The sequence below is a fragment of the Heptranchias perlo genome, chromosome 35 (assembly GCF_035084215.1).
Source record: "Heptranchias perlo isolate sHepPer1 chromosome 35, sHepPer1.hap1, whole genome shotgun sequence".
NCBI lineage: Eukaryota > Metazoa > Chordata > Chondrichthyes > Hexanchiformes > Hexanchidae > Heptranchias > Heptranchias perlo.
This window is the reverse complement of record NC_090359.1, coordinates 5,043,465-5,066,732: the sequence shown is the minus strand read 5'-3', so window position 1 is coordinate 5,066,732 and position 23,268 is coordinate 5,043,465. Positions and strand designations below refer to the sequence as shown.

Below are 23,268 nucleotides of genomic sequence, written 5' to 3'. Positions count from 1 at the left end.
ACCGGCACAAAACCATCAATATCATCCCGTCTTTACAATTTACAATGAATTTGATATTCTAATATGATGTAGAATGGTAATCAGAAGATTCACGCTTCTCCTTCACAACAGCCTGAAATTCACAACCTTACCCCTCTTCCTGCAATCTGCTTTATTCTCATTCTTGATCTTCCTCCTCTTTATGCTGCTTTTAATTCTTTTATTGTTGTTCTGTTTATCTGCCGTGGAATTCCTCCTGCCCCGGATGCTCTCTCTGATGCTGCTGTTGTGAGGTGAATTCTCTTTCCTTGTACTTCCCCTCACTCTCAGCCTGGCGTCATTCCTCCTCGGCCGCCGATCACACTGAATCAATTTCTTCCTCTTTTAATCCACATGATTCTTTTAGATATTTCAGCTTTGTTTTATTCACGTTTCAAAGTAAACGAATTAAATCACCATGATCACTGGTATTACACACTACCCCAGGTAGCTGTCACCAATTGTTAAAAGTTTGGGTCTTGCATTAGACATTCTCTCAGGTCCAGCGGTGTTGGTCACTCCCGTTAGATGACTGAGCATCTTAAAACTAGTGATTTGTGCTTACTGCCCAGTATCTAACTTTGCAATAGGATAATCATCATGTGCCGGAACAATAGTACCAGCTGGAAATCTCAAGTGGACCTCTCTATAGTTTGCAGGTACACGCACTTCTACAAACCATTTTAAAGGCGTACAGAATGGCAAAAATGCCCATGGATGGTGTTTCAAGCAAAGGAACTGCCTAAGGAGCTGATAGCCTAGGAGCCATAATAACAGTTCCATCTTTAAATTTAAATAAGTTAAACCTCGAAGGGATAAGAAATAAATTGCCGAGAGTTAACTGGGCTGAGCTGTTAATGGATATCCATACAGACTAAGTGTGGGAAGTGCTCAGAGGATTATTTGGGATAATACAAAACCAATCCATACCTCTAAAATGCAAAACCGTGACCAACAAATGAATTAAGAGACAGCATCGAGCGAAAAGAAAAGGATAACAATTACAAGAAAACTGGAAATCCAATGGACGGAGAGAACGATAAAAAACCTTAAAATGCATGAAGCATTTAGAAACCACAATCCGGGACAAAATAAAGGATATATGAAAAGAAATGTGCATTGGATATCAAAGCTAAGAGCAAATATTGTTATAAGTATCGTAAGAATAATAGATTGGTAGGAGGGAACTTCGGCTCAATAAAGGTAGATGCAGGCGAGACGATAATGGATAATAAGGAAATGGTGGTCTTTTTAAATTAATAACTTTTATCTGTTTTCATAGTGACGGAAAAGGATAAAATATCAGTTGGACAGGGGAACCAAAAAAATAATTCAAGGGGTGTGATATACTGGATTTAATATGTTAAATAATGATTAATGGAGAAAATAATGGAACTTAAGAAAGAAAATTCTCCAGAACCTGATTGTTTCCACCTCAGAGTATTAAAAGGAATAGGTGAGGAAATACAAATTCGTTAGTTATAAATTTCCAAAGCTCCCTAGATTCAGGAATAGTGTTTTTCAATTGGAAAATTCCAAATAGCACTCCATTAGCAAAAGAAAGGAGGGAAAGAGGAACCAGCAAACTACGGACCTGTCAGTTTAACATTAGTTGTAGGGATGTTACTGCAATCTATCAATGGGAACAGTGTCTGATCATTTGGTCCCGTATGAATTGATCACAGCTTCAGCATGGATTTGTGAATGGTAGACATGTCTTGATTAATCCAATTGAATTTTTAGTAAGAGCTGTATTAGCGTGAAGAGGGCTGTGTCCATTGATGTTGTCCTAATGGACTTACGGAAGCTTTTTGATAAGTGTCCTCACAAGAGGATTATTGACAAAATTAAAAGTGCATTGAATTGGAGGCAAGCTTGCGAAATGGCTTCGTAATTGATGAAAGGTACGAGACAGAACGTAGGGATAAATGGAGACTAGACCAGTTGGGGTTGTTCTCAATAGAACAAGAAGGTTAAAGGGAGATTTAATGGAGATGTTAAAATCAAGAAAGGTTTACATTACGCAAATATTGAGAAACTGTTTCCAGAGGCAGGAGGGTCTGTAACCAAAGGACACAGGTTTATGGTAATTGGTAAAAGAAACGAGATGAGATGAGGAGAATTTTATTTACACAGCGAGTTGTTATGATCTGGAATGCATTTCCTGAAAGCGTGCTGGAAGTAGATTCAATAATAATGTTCAAAAGAGAATTGGATAAATCATTGAAGGGGGATAATTTGCAGGGCTATGTGCAAAGGGCAGGGGAGTGAAACTAATTGCAAATCTTTGCAAAGAGCCAGCATAGACACAATGACCGAATAGACTCCTTCTGTGCTGTATCATTCTATGATGCTATGATTCTATGAATGTATTCTGTTTGGCAGAATGTGACAAATGGTGTTGAACGAAGGAATCGAGAGTTCTCCAAATTTTCGGACAACACTAAGTTAAGAGGCGCAGTAACGTTTGTGGATGGGAGTAGGAAGTTACAAGCGGACGTCACCACACAAAGTGAGAGGGTAAAAGTGAGGAAGATGGAGTTGATTTTGAGGAAGTGTGAGGTCATCCGCTTTGGACCCAAGAATGACAAATCGGAACATTGTCTTAATGGTGAGAGACTAAGAACTGGGGAGGAGCAAAGGTATTTAGGTGCCATGGATCAAAATCACTAAAATCTACTGTACAGGTAAAAACGTAATCAAAAAGGCTAATGAAGTGTTGGCCTTTAACTCAAGGGGGCTGGAAAATAAATGTGAGGAATTGGTGCTTCAGTAGTTCAAATCATTGGTCAGGCTCCATCTGGAGTATTGCGTTCATTTTTGGGCACTGCAACTCAGGTAGGATATATTGTGTTTGGAGGGAGTGTATCACAGATTCACGAGAATGATACCCAGGTTTAAATGATAAATTACGAGGACAGGTTGCATAAACATGATTAGTATCCCCTTGAGTTTATAAGGTTGAAGGGCGATCTTGTCGAGGTGTTTGAAATGATAAGGGGATTCGGTGGGTTAGTAACAGATAAGCTATTACACCTGGTGGGGAAATGCCGAAAAAGTGAGCATATCCTTGCCCTTAAGAACTAGGCCGTTCAAGAGTGATGTCAAGAAGCATCTTGTCATACAAAGGATTGTGGAATTCAGCGGATGCTGGTTCAATTGAAATGTTCAAGAATGCGATAAAAACATTTTTGTTAGGTAAGAATATCAAGGGCTTTGTAGCAAAAACGTGTAAATGGAGTTCAGGTACAGATCAACCATAAAAAGATTGAATGGTAGAACAGACTCGTGGGGCTCAATGGCCTACTCCTCTTCTTATGATCCTTTGTAAGTAACGGAGATTGTCTAAACATTTCTCCAGCGTAGGACACTCGACACACGTCATCGACAGAGATAAAAACAGAAAGTGCTGGAAACACTCAGTAAGTCAGGCAGCACCTGTGGAGAGCGGAAAGTGGAATAACGTTTCAGGTCGCTGACCTTTCGTCAGAACGTTATCCGACCTTCCTCTCCACACAGACGCTGTCGGACTCGCTGAGTGTTTCCAGCATTTTCTCTTCTTATTTCAGATTTCAACCATTTTGCTTTATACATTCTGTGCGATGCATGTCCGGACAATAAAGGTGCAGGTTGGAACCGCATTTCTGAATCAATCACTTGCTGAATTAGGAAGAAACGCAAAGCCCTCGCTGAAAAATCACAAATGGGGGAATGGAACCAAGTGAAAAGAATGATGTCCCGCTGGGATTTAAAGACAAAAACTCCGAGCTCGAACCAACGAAGGCAAGGAGCCCTGCGGTCGCCCCGAGTCCCACTTTCGGTCACCACAATCTCTAATAGCCTCCTGTTACTGTCTTTCGGGGTTTATGACAGGTGTTTCTGGGCAAACCTCTTTGTTCTTCTCTTTCTGTTGTCGACTCCCATGTGTTTCCGGATACTTCCTGTATCTCGGGCTGTGTTTATCTCTGTGTCCATCCGTGTGTTGACTCTGGGTCAATCCGTGTGTCTGGGTTTGTTTCGGAGTGAGCCCCAGACTTTGAGAAATGTTCTGAAACTTCCCTTGTGAATCATTCAGCGGTGACCAATTTTCCCGAGATTTTCCTGTCTTAACTTTAAGAACGGATCAGACACTTATCTGCCTTACACTGGGAAACTAACGAGTCGGATCTTCTGACAGTATCCTGTTTATTGGGAGGCAGCAGATAAAGCATTCAGACTGTAATTATTAGTCGATTAACGTTTTTGTTAACTGACGCGAAGACAGCTTCGGAACTTTTCACAAGCCTAACAACAAGTATTGGACAGTTTCATTTCCGCATTTGTACTCTGGGCCAACTAGTTCTGGTCCGTATTTTCAGTTCTATACTTGCCAGTTCTATTTGAAGGCAGATTAAAACAGCTTTAACAAGTTTATTTCGATTCATGAGATCGCTCTTATCGGCTGTAAGCGTCCATTCTTTGCAGGACTCTAAAGGACACCAATCAGAAATGGAATGAAACATCCAGCCTGAGAGGAATGGAACAGTGTGAGCAACAGCTGGCATTTGAAGAGCAGCCTTTTGACCTTTTCCAATATTCTTCTTCGGGAAAGATTAGACGGGACAGGAAATCTGTCTTATACAGCGCTTCAACTGAACGAAAACCAAGTTCTGTTGCACCAGTCACATGAAGCCCGGTAGAGCAGGAAGCTCTCTGAACCGTTTCATGAGGAAAGGGAGAAAGGGAACAGAACAAGCCCAGGTTTTGAGCCGAGATGGATCCTTTCAACTTAAGAATTAACATTCACTGCAAGAAAAAAAAAATCTGTCATCATGCAAGGATTTGGACTAAGTGCTCCAGCAACGTGGATTGCATTAGCAGCTCACATGGCTAGATGATTTTTGAAGGTTACACTCGTGAATCGATATGCGTATACATTTTGAAAGGTGTCTCCCTTTATAATGGAAACATAAGGATCGACCAAAAACAGTTTCCACCCAGATATGAATTCGAATTGCTCAAGTCAGTGTCTGGAATGTTCACCATTACACCATGGAACTGACACATGAAATGCGTTGAGCACACACAATTCGAAGAACCCTGACTCGTTTCTCAGCCAATACACACATATACACGCAGACATATGCACATATGCAAACAGATACGAACACATGAACACACGCACGCACACGTACACACACGTACAAATGCAAATGCAAACATTCACACATTTAAGCACACACTGACACAAGCATGCTCACGTACTACAGATACACTCATGCACACACACAAACTTGTGGAACGACTGCTTGTGGATAAACATGGCCTTGCGAACAAACGTAATAACAGCAGGAGGACGCCATTCAAGGAGGTTCTGGCTCATCTATGGCATCAACTTCACTTTCTCGCCCGATCCCTATATCCGTTGATTCCCCTAAAGTCCAAAAATACATCTATCTCAGCCTTGAATATATTCAACGACTCAGCATACTCAGCCCTCTGAGGTAGAGAATTCCAAAGATTCAAACCCTCTCAGTGAAAACATTCCTCCTCATCTCAGTCATAAAATGGCCGACCCCTTATTCTGCGACTGTGCCCCCAAGTTCTGGAGGTTGGTGAAGCTGGCGTTAATCTCCTTAGAACAGAGAGTGTTAAACGGAGGTTTGATAGAGGTGTTCAAAATCATGAACAATTACGTTCGAGTAAATAAGGAGAAACTATTTCATTTGGAAGAAGGGTCTCTCGCCAAATTGTTCCAGTACAGCTATAACACTGGCATCTAGACGACAATGAGGAAAATTGCTCAGGTATGACCTGTCCACAAAAAGCAGGACAAATCCAATTCGGCCAATTACCGCCCCAATCAGTCCACTCTCAATCATCAGCAAGGGGATGGAAGGTGTTGTCGACAGTGCTATCAAGCGGCACTTACTCACCAATAACCTGATCAATAATGTTCAGTTTGATTTTCGACAGGACCACTCAGCTCCAGACCTCATTAGAGCCTTTGTCCAAACATGGACAAAAGATCTAAATTCCAGAGTTGAGGTGAGAGTGACTACCCTTGACATTAAGGCAGCATTTGACCGAATGTGGCAACAGGGAGCCCTCGTAAAATTGAAGTCAATGGGAATCATGGGGATATCTCTCCAGTGGCTGGAGTCATACCTAGCGCAAAGGAAGATGGTAGTGGTTGTTGGAGGCCAATCATCTCAGCCCCAAGACGTCGCTGCAGGAGTTCCTCAGGGCAGTGTCCTCGGCCCAACCATCTTCAGCTACTTCATCAATGACCTTCCCTCCATCATAAGGTCAGAAATGGGGATGTTCGCTGATGATTGCAGTTTTCAGTTCCATTCGTAACCCCTCAGATAATGAAGCAGTCCATGGCCACAATCAGCAAGACCGAGACAACATCCAGGCTTGGGCTGATAAGTGGCAAGTAACATTCGCGACAAGTATCAGGCAATGACCATCTACAAAAAGAGAGAATCTAACCACCTCCTCTTGACATTCAACGGCATTAGCATTGCAGGATCCCCCACCATCAACATCTGGGGGGTTACCATTGACCAGAAACTTAACTGGACCAGCCACATAAATACTTTCGCTACACAAGCAGGTCAGAGGCTGGGTATTCTGCAGCGAGTGACTCAACTCATGACTCCCCAAAAGCTTTCCAACATCTACAAGGTACAAGTCAGGAGTGAGATGGAACACTCTCCACTTGCCTGGATGAGTGCAGCTCCAACAACACTCAAGAAGCTCGACGCCATCCAGGACAAGTGACCCGCTTGATTCGCACTCCTTCCACCACCCTAAGCATTCACTCCCTTCGCCACCGGCGCACCGTGGCTGCAGAGTGTACCATCCACAGGATGCACTGCAGCAACTCTCCAAGGCTTTTTCGACAGCATCTTCCAAACCCGAGACCTCTAACCCCAAGAAGGACAAGAGCAGCAGGCACATGGGAACAACACAACCTGCACGTTGCCCTCCAAATGATATACCATCCCAGAAATATATCACCGTTCCTTCATCATCGCTGAGTCAAAATCCTGGAACTTTCAAACTGACAGCACTGTGGGAGAACCTTCGCCACACGGACTGCAGCGGTTTAAGAAGGCGGCTCACCACCACCTTCTCAAGCACAATTAAGGATGGACAATAAATGCTGGCCTCGCCAGCGACGCCCACACACCATGAACAAATAAAAATAAATAGTATTGCCATCAAAGTTGAATCCCATGGAATAAAGGGGGCAATAGCCGCATGGATACGAAATTATCTAACAGAGTACTGGTGAACGGTTGTTTTTCGGACTGGAAGGAGGTGTGCAGTGGTGTTTCCCAGGGTTCGGAACTAGGACCACTTCTTTTTTTGATATATATTAATGACTTGGTCTTGGGTGTAGAGGGCACAATTTTCAAATTTGCTGATGATACAAAACGTGGACGGATGGTGAACAGTGAGGAGGATAGTGACAGATTTCAAGAGGACAGAGACAGGCTGTTGGAATGGGCGGACACGTGGTAGATGAAATTCAACGCAGAGAAATGTGAAGTGATACTTTTTGATCGGAAGAACGAGGAGAGGCAATATTAATTAAAGTTTACAATGCTAAAAGGGGTACAGGAACAGAGAGATCTGGGGGTATATGTGCACAGATCGTTGAAGATGACAGGGCAGGTTGAGAAAGCGGTTAAGAAAGCATACGGGATCCTGGGCTTTATAAATAGAGGAATAGTGCACAAAAGCAAGGAGGTTATGCTGAACATTTATAAAACACTGATTCGACTGCAACTGAATTATTGTGTCCAGTCCTGGGCACCGCACTTTTGGAAGGATGCCGAGGTCTTAGAGAGGGTGAAGAGATTTACGAGAATGATTCCAGGGATGAGGATACTCACTTACGTGGATAGACTGGAGAAGCTGGGGTTGTTCTTCTTATAACAAAGAAGGTTGAGAGGAGATCTGATAAAGGTATTCGAAATTATGAAGTGTCTGGACAGACCAAATAGGGAGAAACTGTTCTCATTGGCGGAAAGGTTAAGAATCATATAACATCGATTTAAGTTGATTGGCTAGTGAGCCAAAGGCGACTTGAGAATACTTCTTAACACAGCGAGCGGTTGTGATCTGGAATGCAGTGTCTGTGGGGTGGGGGCCGTGATGGAGGCAGATACAATCATGACTTTCTAAAGGGAATTGGATAAGTACTTGAAGGGAGAAAAACTGCAGGGCTACGGGGATAGGGCCGGGGAGTGGGAGTAGCTGGATTGCTCTTGCAGACAACTGGCACGGACTCGACGCACCGAATGACCTCCTTCAGTGTATTAACCATTCTCGAATTCTAAGACTTGCATTTCTATAGCGCCTTTCACGACCTCAGGATGTTCAAAAGCGCTTTATAGCCAATTAAATATTTGAAATGTATTCACGGTTCTAAATTAGGAGCTACATTACATAATATATAAGGTAGTAATTTAGTAATCCTTACTGATCCTTCTTTTTTCATTGCTTTCTCTAAGAGCAGACTTTTGGGAAAGTGAAGTGAAATTCAGTGACTATAAAATCACCCTGGCCTTGGGCTGAACAAGATGGAACTGGCGACACCTGTATCTGAGAGGCTGAAATTGTTAACATTTTTCCCGCGTTTCAGCAAGTGACAGGACGGAAAGATTTGCAGCTCTGAATGTCTCTCGATTCTATCACCCACCCGGATAGTGATTGAAGTTTGAGTGTGGGTGTTAAAAAGTATCAGACTTGTGAGAAGAAAGCAATCAGATCAGCCCAACTGAACTCAATATTAACCATCCAATTGGCAAGTTTCAAATACAAGTGGCCTGAGGCTGAACCAGACTGTTCGCAAACTTGGCGTCCTATTTGATCCTGAGCTGAACTTCCGACCCCATATCCGCTGCATCACTAAGACTGCCTACTTCCAGTTCCATCATATCGCCGGTCTGTACCCCTGCCTCAGCTGATCTGCTGCTGAAATCCTCAATTACCTCTAGACTCGGCGATTAAAACAATCTCCTGTCCGGACTCCCAGCGTGCACCCTCTCTAAGCTGCAACTCATCCAAGACTCGGCTGCACGCATCGAAACTCACACCAAGTCCCCTTCACCCATCTCTCCTGTGCTCGCTGACCTACATTGGCGCACATTCCGGTAACGTCTCGATTTTAAAATTCCCAGCCTTGTTTCCAAATCGCTCCATGGCCTCGCTCTCCCTATCCCTGTAACCCCCTCCAGCCCGACAACCACCCAAGATCTCTGAATTCCCAGAATTCTGGCCTCTTGCACATCCCCGATTTCCATCGCTGAACCATTGGTAGCAGTGCCTTCAGCTGCCTAGGCCCCAAGCTCTGGAATTCGCTCCCTGGACCTCTCCCCCTCTCCACCTCTCCCTCCTTCTTTAAGACGCTCGTTAAAACCTACCTCTTTGACCAAGCTTTTGGTCACCTGTACCAATATCAACTTATTTGACTCGGTGTCAAATTATGTTTGATAATCGTTCCTATGAAGCGACTTGGGGTGTTTTACTACGTTAAAGGCGCTTTATAAATGCAAGTTGTTGTTTAAAAGGTTTTGAAGCGAGCACTGTCAGCTCACTGCCTCGTTAAACATTGCTGCTTGAGAGACTGAGATACTTCAGCACCATACTTGCTCAGATCACATAGAATTTACAGCACTGGGACAGGCCATTCGACCCAACTGATCTATGCCAGCATTTATGCGCCGTCCGAGCCTCCTCGCACCCATTCGATTTTTTTTTTATCAAACCGCTTCATTTGCGGCCTCTTAAGTGTCAGACTCGGAATACACATCAGGGACCGTTTCCAAAATTCTCAGCAACGTGTTCAGGAGAATCTTTGTTCCTGTTGAACATGATGTATCACATCTTCTCGTTTGTGCCAAATGTTTTTGTCATTGGTTTGAACCAAGTAAAAATAAAATAAACATTGTTCTTAGAAAATAAGGACTCAAAGCTTTCTTTCCCAACGAGCTTTGTGCCGAGAGACCCGTGAGTAAGATGCATGGGGACCTGGGAGATTGCTGTATGGTGACAGAGTGGTGGTCAGTACGGGTGTGCGCGAGTTTACAATATGGGACAAAGTAGTCTTCTGTATTGGGATCCGGGAGTGTGCCTTACAGGGACAATGAGTGTGCAGCATGGGGGCCCGTGAGTTTGCAGTATGGGGAACCGTGAGTGTGCTATATTGAGACCCAAGAAAATGCATAATGGGGACAAATTAGTGTGCTGTATGGGGACCCGCGAGTTTGCTGTATGGGTACCCTGGAGCTTCCTATCCCAGTACACTGAAGTGCTGAATGGGGACCCGGGTGAGTGTTGTATGGCGACCCGGGAGTGTTCTGTATCGGGACCCAAGAACATGCTGTGCTAGGACCTGGGAGTGTGCTGTATGGTGTCCAGGAAATGTGCTGTATGGGGACCCAGTATTGTGCTCTATAAAGGCCCGGGAATGTGTTGTTTGGTCACCCGGAATTGAGCTATATGGGGACTCGAGTGTGAGCTGTACCGGCACCCGGGCGTGTGCTGTATGGAGATCCAGGAGTGTGCTATATGGGAATCCGGGAATGAGCTTTTTGGGGGCCAGTGAGTTCGCTGTACAGCGACGTTGTTTGAGTTGTCTGGAAATGCGGGCATGTGCTGTCCGGGGACCAGGAGAGAGCCATATGTGGACCCGGCTGTGAGCCATGTCGGGACCCGGGATTATGCTGGATGGGTACCCCGGAGTTTTTTGTATGGAAACCCGGTTGTGTGCTGCATGGGGACCAGGGAATTTTCTCTTTGTGGACCAAGTAATGTTCTGTATGGGGAACTGGGAGTGTGCTGAATGGGGATGCAGGTGTTTGCTGTATGGGGCCCAGGAGTTTGTTGTAAGCGGCCCCGGGTGTGTGCTCCATGGGGCCCGGGTGTATTCTCCATGGGACCCGGGAGGGTGCTGTATGGGGATGCGGGTATTTGCTGTATGGGGCCCAGGAGTTTGTTGTAAGCGGCCCCGAGCGTGTGCTCCATGGGGCCCGGGTGTATTATGTATGCGGCCCAGGAGTGTGCTGAATGGGGATGCGGGTGTTTGCTGTATGGGGCCCAGGACTGTGTTGCAAGCGGTGTCGGGTGTGTGCTCCATGGGGCCCGGGTGTATTCTGAATGGTACCCGGGAGTGTGCTGAATGGGGATCCGGGAGTGTGCTGTATGGGGCCCAGGAGACTGCTGTATCGGGAACTAGGTGTCTGCTGAGTGGGGTATTGAAAGTTTGCTCTATGGGGATCCGGGAGTGTGCTGTATGGGGATCCGGCAGTGTGTTGTATGACCTGTGATTGACCTGAACAGGGACCCCGGAGTGTGTTGTATGGGGAACCGGGTGTGTGCTTTATGAGGTTCGGTGATTGTGCTTTACCGAGACCCGGGATTGTGCTCTACCCGGGTCTGTGAATATGCCGTACCGGGACCCGTGATTGTGCTGTACCTGGGTCTGTGAGTATGCCGTACCGGGGCCCGGGATCGTGCTGTACCTGGGTCTGTGAGAATGCCGTACCGGGACCCGGGATTGTGCTGCATGGCGGCCTGGGAGTTTGCTGTATGGGGACCTGGGACTGTGTAATATGGGGATCCGGGATTGTGCTGTATGAGCATAAGGTCATAAGAGAGATAGGAGCAGGAGCAGGCCATTCGGCCCCTCGAGCCTGCTCCGCCATTTAATGAGATCATGGATGACCTGATTTTTACCTCAACTCCATTTTCCCGCCCTTTTCCCATATCCTTTGAATCCCTTGCTGATCAAAAATGTGCCCAACCCAACCTTGAATGTGCTCAATGACTCAGCCTCCACATCTTTTTGGGGTAAAGAATTCCAAAGATTCACGACCCTCTGGGAGAAGAAATTCGTCCTCATTTCCGTCTTAAACGGGTGACACCTTATTCTGAGACTATGCCCCCTCGTTTTAGATTCTCCCATGAGGGGTAACATCCTCTCAGCATCTACCCTATCGAGTCCCCTCAGAATCTTGTATGTTTCAATGAGATCTCATCTCCTCCTTCTAAACTCCAATGAATATAGGCACAACCTGTTCAATCTTCCTTTTTAGGACAACAGTGTGTATGGGAGACCCAGGAGTGTATTTTAAGGTGTTCCGGGAGTATGCTGTATGGGGTCTGGGTGTGTGTTGTATGGGACCCGGGAATCTGCTGCATCGGGAACCAGGGGTGTGTTGTCTGGGGACGAGGGAGTTTGCTGCATGGGGATCTGTGAGTGTGCTGTATGGGACGCGGGTGCGATCTGTATGGGGACACGGGATTGTGCTGTATTGGGACCCAGGAGTTTGCTGCACTGGTGCCCGGGAGTGAGCGGGACTGCGAACGGGAGTGTGCTGTACTGGTACCGGAGATTTGCTGTATCGGGACCATGGAATCTTCTGCATCGGAGCCGGGGAGTGTGCTACACGGCGAGCCGGGAGTGTGCCTTAGCGAGACCCGGGAGCGTGCTGCTCATGTACCCGGGAATGTGCAGCACATGAACCGGAGTGTGCTGTATGGGGATCCGGGATGTGCTGTATGGAGACCCGGGAGTGTGTTGTATGGAGACCCGGGAATGTGCTGTATGGAGACCCGGGAGTGTGCTGTATTGTCACCCGGGAGTGTGCTGTATGGAGACCCGGGAGTGCGCTGTATGGAGACCCTGGAGTGTGCTGTATGGAGATCCGGGAGTGTGCTGTATGGAGACCCGGGAGGGTGCTGTATGGAGACGCGGGAGTGTGCTGTATGGGGATCCGGGAGTATGCTGTATGGAGACACATGTGTGTGTTTTAAGGGGTGCCGGGATTGCGCTGTATGGCGAACCAGGGGTGTGCTGTCTGGGGACGTGGGAGTTTGATATATTGGGATCCAGGATTTGCTCTTTGAGAGGCGCGATGTGATATATATGGGGACGCAGGTCTAATCAGTGTGGGGACCCGCGAGCGTGCTGTATTCGGAACCATGAGTTTGCTGCACTGGTACCCGGGAGTGTGCTGGATTGCGAACTGCAGTGTACTGAACCGGTCCCGGGAGTTTGCTGTATCGGGACCATGTAATCTGCTGCATCAGAACCGGGGAGGTTGTTGTACGGCGAATTGGGAGTGTGCAGTATCGAAACCTGGGAGTGTGCTGTATGGAGACCGGGGAGTTTGCTCCACGTGTAGCCAGGAATGTGCTGTGCAGGGTCCCAGGTGTGTGCGGTTTGGGGACACGGGTGTGTGCTCTACTGCAACCCGGGAGTGTGCTTTACCGAGACCCGGGAGTGTGCTGTACCTGGATCTGTGTGTGTGCTGTGAGGAGATCCGGGAGGATGCTGTATCAGGACCAGGGATTATGTTGTACCGGCACCCAAGAGTGTGCTGTATGGGTAACTAGGATTTAGTTGTATGGGGATCCAGGATCCTGCTGTATTGGGACCTGGGAGTGTGCTGTATGAAGACCAGGGAATGTGCTGTACCGCGACCCGGGGGTGTGGGGTATGGAGACCCAGGAATTTGCTGCATGCAGACCCGGGAGTGTGTTTATGGGACCCAGGAGTGTGTTGTCGGCGGCACCAAGTCTGTGGTCCATTAGGCCCGGGTACGTGCTGTATGGGACCCGGGATTGTGTTGTATCGGGACCCAGGGGTCAGCTTTCTGGCGACGTGGAAGTTTGCTGTACCGGGAACCGTGTGTGTGCTGTATGAGGATGTAGTCGTTTGCTGTATGAGGATCCGGGAGAGTGATTTCTGGAGACCCCGGTGTTTGCTGTATGGAGACCCGGGTGTGTGCTGTACTGAGCCTCGGGAGTGTGCTTTACCGAGACCCGGGTGTGTGCTGTACCTGGATGTGTGTGCGCTGTGTGGATACCCGGGAGTGTGCTGTCTGGAGACCCGTGAGTGCTCTTTATGGAGACGCTGGGGTTTGCGGTATGGGGCTCCAGGTGTGTGCTGTACTGCGAGCAGGAGTGTGCTGTATCAGAACCAGGGAATGTGCTAAACCGAGACCCGGGTGAGTGCTGTACCGAGCCTGGGGAATGTGCTATATGGGGACAAGGGGAAGTGCTGCCTGTGGGCCAGGATTTGAGCTGCACCAGAACCACGGAGTGAGCTGCATGAGGATCCTGGATTGTGCTTTATGGGGTCCCGGGTGGATGGTGTACCGGGACCGGGATTGTGATGCAATAATGTCCCAGAAGTGTGCTTCATGGGGACAGGATGTGTGCTGTATGGGACCCAGGAGTGTGCTGTATCGTGATCCAGGGATGTGCTGTCTGGGAACGTGGGAGTTTGCTGTACCGTGAACCGTGGGTGTGATGTATGGGGATGTAATAGTTTGCTGTATGGGGATCCGGGAGTGTGCTGTATCGGGACCGGGAATGTGCTTTATCGGAACCCGGGAGTGCTGTACAGCGACCCGGGATTGCACAGTCGCGTGAGCTGGGAATGTGCTGTACTGCGACTCGGACACACTCCCGGGTCTTCATACAGCGCTCTCCCAGGCCCCCATACAGCACAATCCCGGATCCCTATACTGCACACTCCCAGGCCCCCATACAGCACAATCCCAGATCCCCATGCAGCACACTCCCAGGCCCCCATACTGCACAATCCCAGATCCCCATGCAGCACACTCCCAGGCCCCCATACTGCACAATCCCTGATCCCCATGCAGCACACTCCCAGGCCCCCATACTGCACAATCCCTGATCCCCATGCAGCACACTCCCAGGTCCCAGACAGCTCACTCTGGGGTCCAAGGGGGGCTCGATTCCTAGTCCACACACAACACTCTATGTTTATAAAAGACGTTTGGGTTCCCTTTTTTGTTAGCAGCAAATCTTTTCTCAAAGTATCTCTTTATCCATGTTATTCCCTTTTTTAGATCTCCTCTGTACTTTGTGCATTCAGTCTGCTTCTACACTGTATTATGAAGCTTACATTTTCATAAGCCTCCTTTTCCTGTTTCATTTTAATCTCCATATCTTCAGCCTCCACGGATCTCTCGCTTTGAATGCTCTTCCTTTCCATAGGAATTTGTCTGCTTTATCCCCGAGATAACTGCTCCTTAAAGGCCTCCCATTGTTCAATTACTGTTTTGCCGACCAATTTTTGATTCCAATCCACCTGGGTAAGATCCCTTTTTAACTCACTAGATTTGCCTCCTCCAGTTAAGTATTTTCACATTTGATTGTTCCTTGCCCTTAGCATAACTATTCTAAACCTAATGATATTATGTTCACTGTTCCCCAAATGCTCCCCCACTGAAACATGCTCCACCTCCCCTCTTCATTCCCCAGAACTAGATCCAGTACAGTTTCCTTCCCAGTTGGGCTGGAAACACACTGTTCCAGAAAGTTCTCTTGAATTCATTTCAGGAATTCCTCCCCATCGTTGTCCTTTACAATATAAACGGCAATAAACCAAGATATATAGGATGGTGATCCCAGTAAACTCTGATAAATACTGTTATATAGGCTGGTGATCCCAGTAAACCCCGGAGCGGATATATAGGATGATGATCGCAGTAAACCCCGATAAACGAGATACATAGGCTGGTGATCTCAGTAAACCCCAACACAGATATATATGTTGGTGATCCCAATAAATCTATATACACTCAGATATGTGAACTGGTAATCGGAGTAACCTGATAAACGCATATATATATATATATATATATGGTCTGGTGGTCCCAATAAACCCCGATATAACCAAATATAGACTCTGGTGATCGCAGTAAATCCTAATAATCATATATTTAGGGTGGTGATCCCAGTAAATTCTCGCATCACGCACTAACCTTTGATATGCAAGGGAATACAAGCCTAGTTGATATAATCTTTCCTCACAACTGAGCCCTTGGCGTCCTCGCAACATTCTGGTGAATCTGCGCTATACTCCTTCCAAGGGCAATACATCCTTTCTTAGGTGCGGTGCCCAGATCTGCACAGAGTACTCCAGAGGTGGTCTAACCAGGGTTTTGTATAGCTAGAGCAATGCTTCCTCCTCTTCATATTCTAACACTCTAGTTACAAATTCTAACATTCCTTTAAAAGTTTTGATTATTTTTTGTACCTGTCCACTACATTTTAGTGATCTGTGCACATGGATTGCAAATTTATTTGGACCTCCATTTTGCTGTCTTTCCACCATTTAATACATTCTCAGATTCATCCCTTTTAGTCCAAAATGGTTGACCTCACATCTTGCTGCGTTGAAATCCATCTGCCACCGTTTTGCCCACTCAATTAATTTATCAATGTATCTTTGTAATTTTATGTTCCCATCTTCAGTACTTGCAATGCAACCTATCTTTTTTCATCAACAAACTTGGATATATGGCTCTCCATTATGTTATCTCAGTCATTAATAAATGCAGTGAATCGTTTATGCCTCAGCGTAGATTCTTGTAAGAAACCAGTGATCGAATACAAACCAATTCGAGCATAGTCACATGAACCCTACTCTGTGTCTTCTACCGCCGAAACAATCGCCTTATCAGGTCAATAATTTGCCTTCAATTCCATGAGCTTCAATTTTAGCTAACAATCTCTTCTGTTGAACTGTATCGAATGCCTTTTGAAAGTCCATATAAATTACATTTATAGACATTCCGCTGTCTGCTGCTGTAATTACTTCCTCAAAAATTCAATTAGGTACGTTAGACATGAACTACCCTTTACAAATCCATGTTGGCTCTCTCTGATCAGGTCAAATTTCTCGAAGAGTTCAGTCCTATTGTCCTTAATTATAGATTCCAGCAACTTCCGTACAACCATTGTTAGACGAGCAGGTCTATGATTTTCTGGTTTCTCTCACCTTTCTATAATAATGGAGTTACATTTGCAATTTTCCAATCTGAACGGACAATTCCTGAATCGAGGGCACTTTCGAGGGTGATGGCTAAAATATCTTCAATTTCCTTTAAAACCCTGTAGTGGAAACCAACATATCGTAGGGGTTTGTCAATACTTTAGGACCTATTGGTTGAATGTTGCAGTGAGTGATGAACGAAAGCCACCAGCCGTTCGTTGGACTTACACTTGCCCATAGATTTTCTATGAGCTTTTGCACCGCAAGGTCGTGAAAATTAGAAATCCATAATGCACGGTGCACTCGACAGGGCATGTGGGACCTGTGTGAATAGGACAAGCAGCTGTGTGTTTCCTTAATGCATCAGATTATAGCGGTGCAGTCAGAACCAGGAAGTATCAGTTAGATTAGTGAATTCAATGTTAAATCAGGCACACAAAACGAAATCAAGAGAGGGTAAAAAGTTTGTATTATGAGACAGAGTTAAAAGAAGCAAAAAGAAAAAGTGTAAAAAATAATTAACTTAATTATTGTTTTAACGCCCAACAATAATTAAAATCAGAAGTAAATATACTCCACACTTGTAAAAGTTAATGTTCGGCAGTAATTGAGACTTACCACGTCGCTAAAAGCTAAATGACTTGACCAACTTTGTTGGCGAGTTCAGTCTGAAGCTGCGACGTCAGTACAGGAACTTTAAGTGGTTCAATACGTTCAAACGGGGAGCCAACCGGCGAGACACCGATTTGGTACAGCTTTTTGGAGGAGCATCACATTTCCGAGAGCAAGTTCTGGATTTGCTCTGCTAACTGCGAATGTGTGCCCGCCAGCAGCAGCTTTCCGATTTCCACATAAATACCGTGAGCCCTGTTAGCCTCAGCGATATGTTTATACCAAAATCCGGCTCATTATTTTTACTATTACTGTTTTCTTGCTTACCTTAACATTAGTGAGTTCCAATCCTTGATTCATTATTTATTTCCCTGGTACATCAAGTATATTATCCGCTTCCTCTACTGTGAAGACTGACACAAAGTAATTATTGAACAAGTCTGCCATTTCCGTATTTTCATTTATTTTTCTTCTCATCTAATTAATTTGACCATCATTGCGAGGGGATATTTCACTCCATTCCTCAACTCCTCTCTGAATTTCCTTTGGGTCACTGCATAAACAAAAGTGTTCGTGCAGCAACTCAGGAGCTGGAGCATGAAGCCGATTTCTCCTACAAATGTGGGCAGGGGAACAGGATATCCCAAATAATCCAATCGTCTCAATATAGAACACGCAGTGAACACCACCCACAACAGGATGAAATTCCCCGATATAACAAATAGTAAAACTATGGATTTCCTTCGGTTCTCCATCTCTGGGTCACTGGGACTCTCCCCACTGCTCGGACCCCGGATTCTCCTGCGGGCTCTGCTGGCCACGACAATGTGTCTGACGGTTAATACATTGAACAGTACAATCAAAAGAAATGGAATAAATGGCGTTAACACATAATGCATTAATTCAGTGACCGTCCAGACCAGCGAATGAGCTACAATGGGTGGGACACGGCAAAACCAGGGACTATTAGAAAGCCAATACTCATTTTTATACAGAAAATACCAGAAAATGTTCTTCAAGCCGCTCAGCACAGTCACTGTTCCGAGAACCACAGCCGCCGTCTTCTCGGTGCAATATTTAGTTTTCAGCTTCTGGCAACAAATGGCCACAAATCGATCAAAGGTGAAAGTGACCGTGAACCAGACTGAACAGTCTGTGGCTGCATAAAGCAGGACGGCGTGGATATTACACATTCTAATGACCCGCAGAAAACTAAATTGTTCCCGATAAACAATAGGAATCTGCCTTAATATCAGATCGATGATAACGACCAGTAGATCTGCCGCTGCCATGGCCACGAGGTAGCGAGTGACACATTTGGAGAGACCGCACTTTCCCCGAGACAGGATCACAATCGTCACCACGTTAACTGTAAGCATGACAAAAGTGGTAAAATGATTCACCAGACTCAGGATAAACACTAATTTGATGCGTTTCCAGTGGAATAAAGTAGCAGGTTATAGAACAGGGACATTAATGTTCTTCACAATAAACTGAAATGCGCCAAGAAACTTGCAGCTTCTCATTTGTTCCAGTGATGGAATTGGATTATTTTAGCTGTGACGGGGCGTCCTGGAGATAGGGTTTGGAATCAGAGTAATGAATCGGCAAATAAGTGAAGCAACGGGATCAAATTCAATATGTTTAAAAACAGAAACTTAGTTTGGAATTAATACAAATGCAACCAATCGGAAAATGAAAGCCTCACTTTCACCTGAGCCAGCGGGAAAGGAAAAGGTTGGACGTTTGCGGGATTGAATTGCAGCGTGTGTGAGTTAGCTATTGGAGTGATACACGTGACGTCAATATCCCGAGGTGGGGACGTGATAAAAGAGCCCGAGGAGGAAAAGGAATGGTCGAATCGCTGACGCCCTTTGAATGGAATCGTCAGCAAAGAACACCCATTGTCTGTGTTCATATATTGACCTTGGTCACTTGTTCAAGCCAGTGAGAGCATCTGTGCAATGACACAAATCAAACCCTCCCATCCAATGATTGTAATATTCTTGAGAGATGGGAATATATGAACATAAACATTGCAAGAAGAAAAAACACCAAGGTCCATCGAGTTCGCCTTCTACCTTCCTGCTAATCGCATGATACAACGACAATAGAGTTGGTGGCTAATCATAGCAATCAATCTCTGTCAATTAATCTACAACAGACCCAGACATGAGGTGAGGAAAGCCCCAGTGTTGGAAACCTTTGGGAACCATAGATCCAAAATCACCTTTTCCTCCCAACTACGTTACACTTACCATATGTCATGTCTCACATCACTCATCCACTGTCCCCAAAATGTTATTTTCTGAAAGAAACCTAGGTAATTTGTGTTTCAATGAATCAATACTAACTGCTTCCACCAATTCGCTGAAGAGCCCGTTCCATAGATTGACCACTCAAACAATGAAGTCCTATTTCTGTAGCTTAGCTTTGAATTCACCTCCGCCACTCACCACACCCCACCCTTCAATTGCAGACTGCGTCCTCTGGTTCTACAGTTCTGCACCAAGTGAAACAGAAACAGCCTGTCGTGGTCCACATTATCTGGTCCAGAGATATTTGTTCCACTTTTCTGCTCTTGGTCTAAAATATTTTATATTTTAATTCCTGTTTGTTTTATATATTAGAAGTGAGGTGCAAGCTGATACTGTGCTCCCTGATTCGCAATGGTCAATCATTGGATGGACGGAGTTAGAGTCACGCTAAGCTCCATGAGCGGCAATTGTATATTTAGGGTCATGTGTGATGCTCCGCACCAAAAATACAAAGGTAGAAAATGACAGTATAATGTAATCAATTTTGCAGGCAAGTTTTCTAACTGCATTACAGGTAATACTTGTAACAACAATCATTTGCTTTATATAGTGGAATAATATGACTGGCAATATAATACACCAACCGGCGATTTCAAAACGATCTGTATTCTCGTCAAATATTGTTAACATTGCTCTTTTCCTTCGGTGGTGAGAATTGAATAAGCTTCCAATTCAAATAGTGAATAACACACAATACAATTTCGAATGAGTTCACTGTCAGAATACGCTACTAACAATGATTGTGGCGCCGATGAACATAGGAACATCGGAACAGGAGAAGCCATTCAGCCCCTCCTGCCTGCTCCGCCATTTGATAAGATCATGGCTGATCTGTGATCTAACTCCATATACACGCCTTTGGCCCATATCCCCTAATACCTTTGATTGCCAAAAAGCTATCTATCACAGATTTAAAATTAGCAATTCAGCATTATCAACTGCCTTTTGTGGAAGAGAGTTCCAAACTTCTACCACCCTTTGTGTGTAGAACTTTTTTTCTAATCTCGCTCCTGAAAGTCTGACTCTAATTTTTAGAATCTCCAACCAGCGGAAATAGTTTATCTCTGTCCACCCTATCTGTTCCCCTTACTATCTTAGAAACTTCGATTTGATCACCCCTTAACCTTCGAAACTCCAGAGAATACAACCCCAATTTGTGTAATCTCTCCTCGTAACATAACCCTTGCAATCCGGCTATCATTCTAGTAAACCTACGCTGCACTCTAAACAAGTCCAATATGTCCTTCCAAAGCTGCGGTGCCCAGAACTGCTCACAGTACTCCAAGTGCGGTCTAACCAGGGTTTTGTATAGCTGCAGCATAAATTCTGCCCCCTTGTACTCTAGTCCTCTAGATATAAAGGTCAACACCCTTATTGATTATTTTCTGCACCTGTTCATGATACTTCAATGATCTATGTACCTGAACCCCGAAGTCCCTTTGGACATCCACTGTTTTTAACTTTTTACCATTTAGAAAGTACCCTGTTCTATCCTTTTTTGATCCAAAGTGGATGACCTCACATTTGTCTACATTGAATTCCATTTGCCACAGTTTTGCCCATTCACCTAATCTATCAATATCGCTTTGTAATTTTATGTTTTCATCTACACTGCTTACAATGCTACCAATCTTTGTGTCATCGGCAAACTTTGATTTGAGACTTTCTATGCCTTCATCTAAGTCGTTAATAAATATTGTGAATAATTGAGGCCCCAAGACAGATCCCTGCGGGACTCCACCAGTTACTTCCTGCCCATTATCCCTACTCTCTGTCGCTTTTCGCTCAGCCAACTTCCTAACCAAGTCCATACGTTTCCTTCGATTCCATGGGCTTCTTTCTTAGCTAACAGTCTCTTATGTGGGACCTTATCAAATGCCTTCTGGAAGTCCATATAAATAACATCCATTGACATTCCCCTCACCACTACTTTAATCACCGCTTCAAAACATTCAATCAGGTTTGTCAGGCACGACCTACCTTTCACAAATCCATGCTGGCTCTCTCTGATTAACTGAAAATTATCGAGATGTTCAGTCACCCTATCATTAATTATGGACTCCAGCATTTTCCACACAACAGATGATAGGCTCACTGATCTATAATTCCCTTGTTTTCCGCCCTCTCCTTTCTTTAAAAGCGGAGTAACATCCTGATCAGAGATACGAAGAACTGAACCATTCAGGCACGGTTATTAATACAGGTTATTTTTTCGAAATAAATCCATTAATTGACCGGAATAAAAATAAACAGTAGCTCACTTAACCATTCTAACTTAACCAGTCAGGAACAGTGACACCAACGTAGAAGATGAAACGATGGAAAGCGTGAGAGCTGAACCAGATTGGTTCATCAATGCATGTTTCATTTTTCTGGCAGGGGTTATTCGTACAAAAAAAACTAAACATGTCCTGCCAAAATTGCAGACAGTGTGAATTCATAAAACGTTTCTCACCTGACACTCGGACTCAGTATTTACAGAAGAATGTACATTTTTAATAAAGAGAATGAATTAGTCACATGACATGACCTGTAGTCTGAAAGATCACCGGGATCTTAATAAGATCGCCTGAAATTATACTATTAATGACCACTGAGGACACACTTTTCATTGAACTGACACCAATGAATGGGAATTCACATCAGTGGAGCATGGACCAATGTCAAACACACACAAGCAATGAAAAGAAAGGAAGAAAGAATTGCATTTTGGTAGCGCCATTCACAACTTTAGGACGTTCCAAAGTGCTTCACAACCAATGAGGTTTGCAGTGCAGTCACTGTTGTAATGTAGGGAGAGTAACTAAATAAAGAGCTGGACAGGCTAACGAAGATGTCACTACAGATAAACTCGGCTTCCTGAAGTACCAGGTGCAGATAGTAACTTACCCGGGACACCGAACGCAGCCAGGATGGGGAAGTAAATCTTTTGTATGTCATTAATCGCCCATAGAATCTGGAGCTTGATCATGTAACTAAGAGACATTATTTCCCCTTCTGTAAGAAGCGATGATTCGATGGTTGGTCCTGATCCTGGGATAAATTCTCCGATTGACACAAACAGTGGATTTCCCTTAATTATAGCAGAGTGAATCCAACCGGGCAGAAAATCAGGCCCCGTGCTGACTGGGTTTAATTACAGTCACTGAACAAACAGGTGAAGTAAACAACTCTCATTCCATGATCTCTAACAAGAACAACAGAACTTCCATTCAGATGAAGCCCCGGAGACCAGGTTAAAAGCTGCACCTTCATACACGCATACAAGTACCACAATAAGTTGTATTGGCCGCAATTAGTGTGGGAGTGGGATTAGGTCGCTGATAGGATATGGGCAGCTGAGTTTCGCATGATCAGAATTTCACGGATGGTAAAGGATGGGAAGCCGATCAGTAGAGAATTGGAACATTCGATTATGGAGATGAGAGTGAAAAATTAACGGTACGTTAACATTGTGGGTATGTTACTGGACCATTAATTCAGAGGCCTTGATGAGTAATCCGGAGA

The 23,268-nt window shown here is 45.0% G+C and overlaps 1 protein-coding gene across 1 annotated transcript; it reads right to left on the bottom strand.

The window, feature by feature from the left end:
* Window positions 1–17,916: 17,916 nt before the first annotated feature.
* LOC137301992 (probable G-protein coupled receptor 139) lies at window positions 17,917–22,747 on the bottom strand. The gene is made up of 2 exons (XM_067971706.1): window positions 22,651–22,747; window positions 17,917–18,812 (listed from the first exon to the last, which is right to left on the bottom strand). The coding sequence occupies exons 1-2, from the start codon at window positions 22,745–22,747 to the stop codon at window positions 17,917–17,919; spliced, it is 993 nt and encodes a 330-aa protein (XP_067827807.1).
* Between the last annotated feature and the right edge of the window lie 521 nt (window positions 22,748–23,268).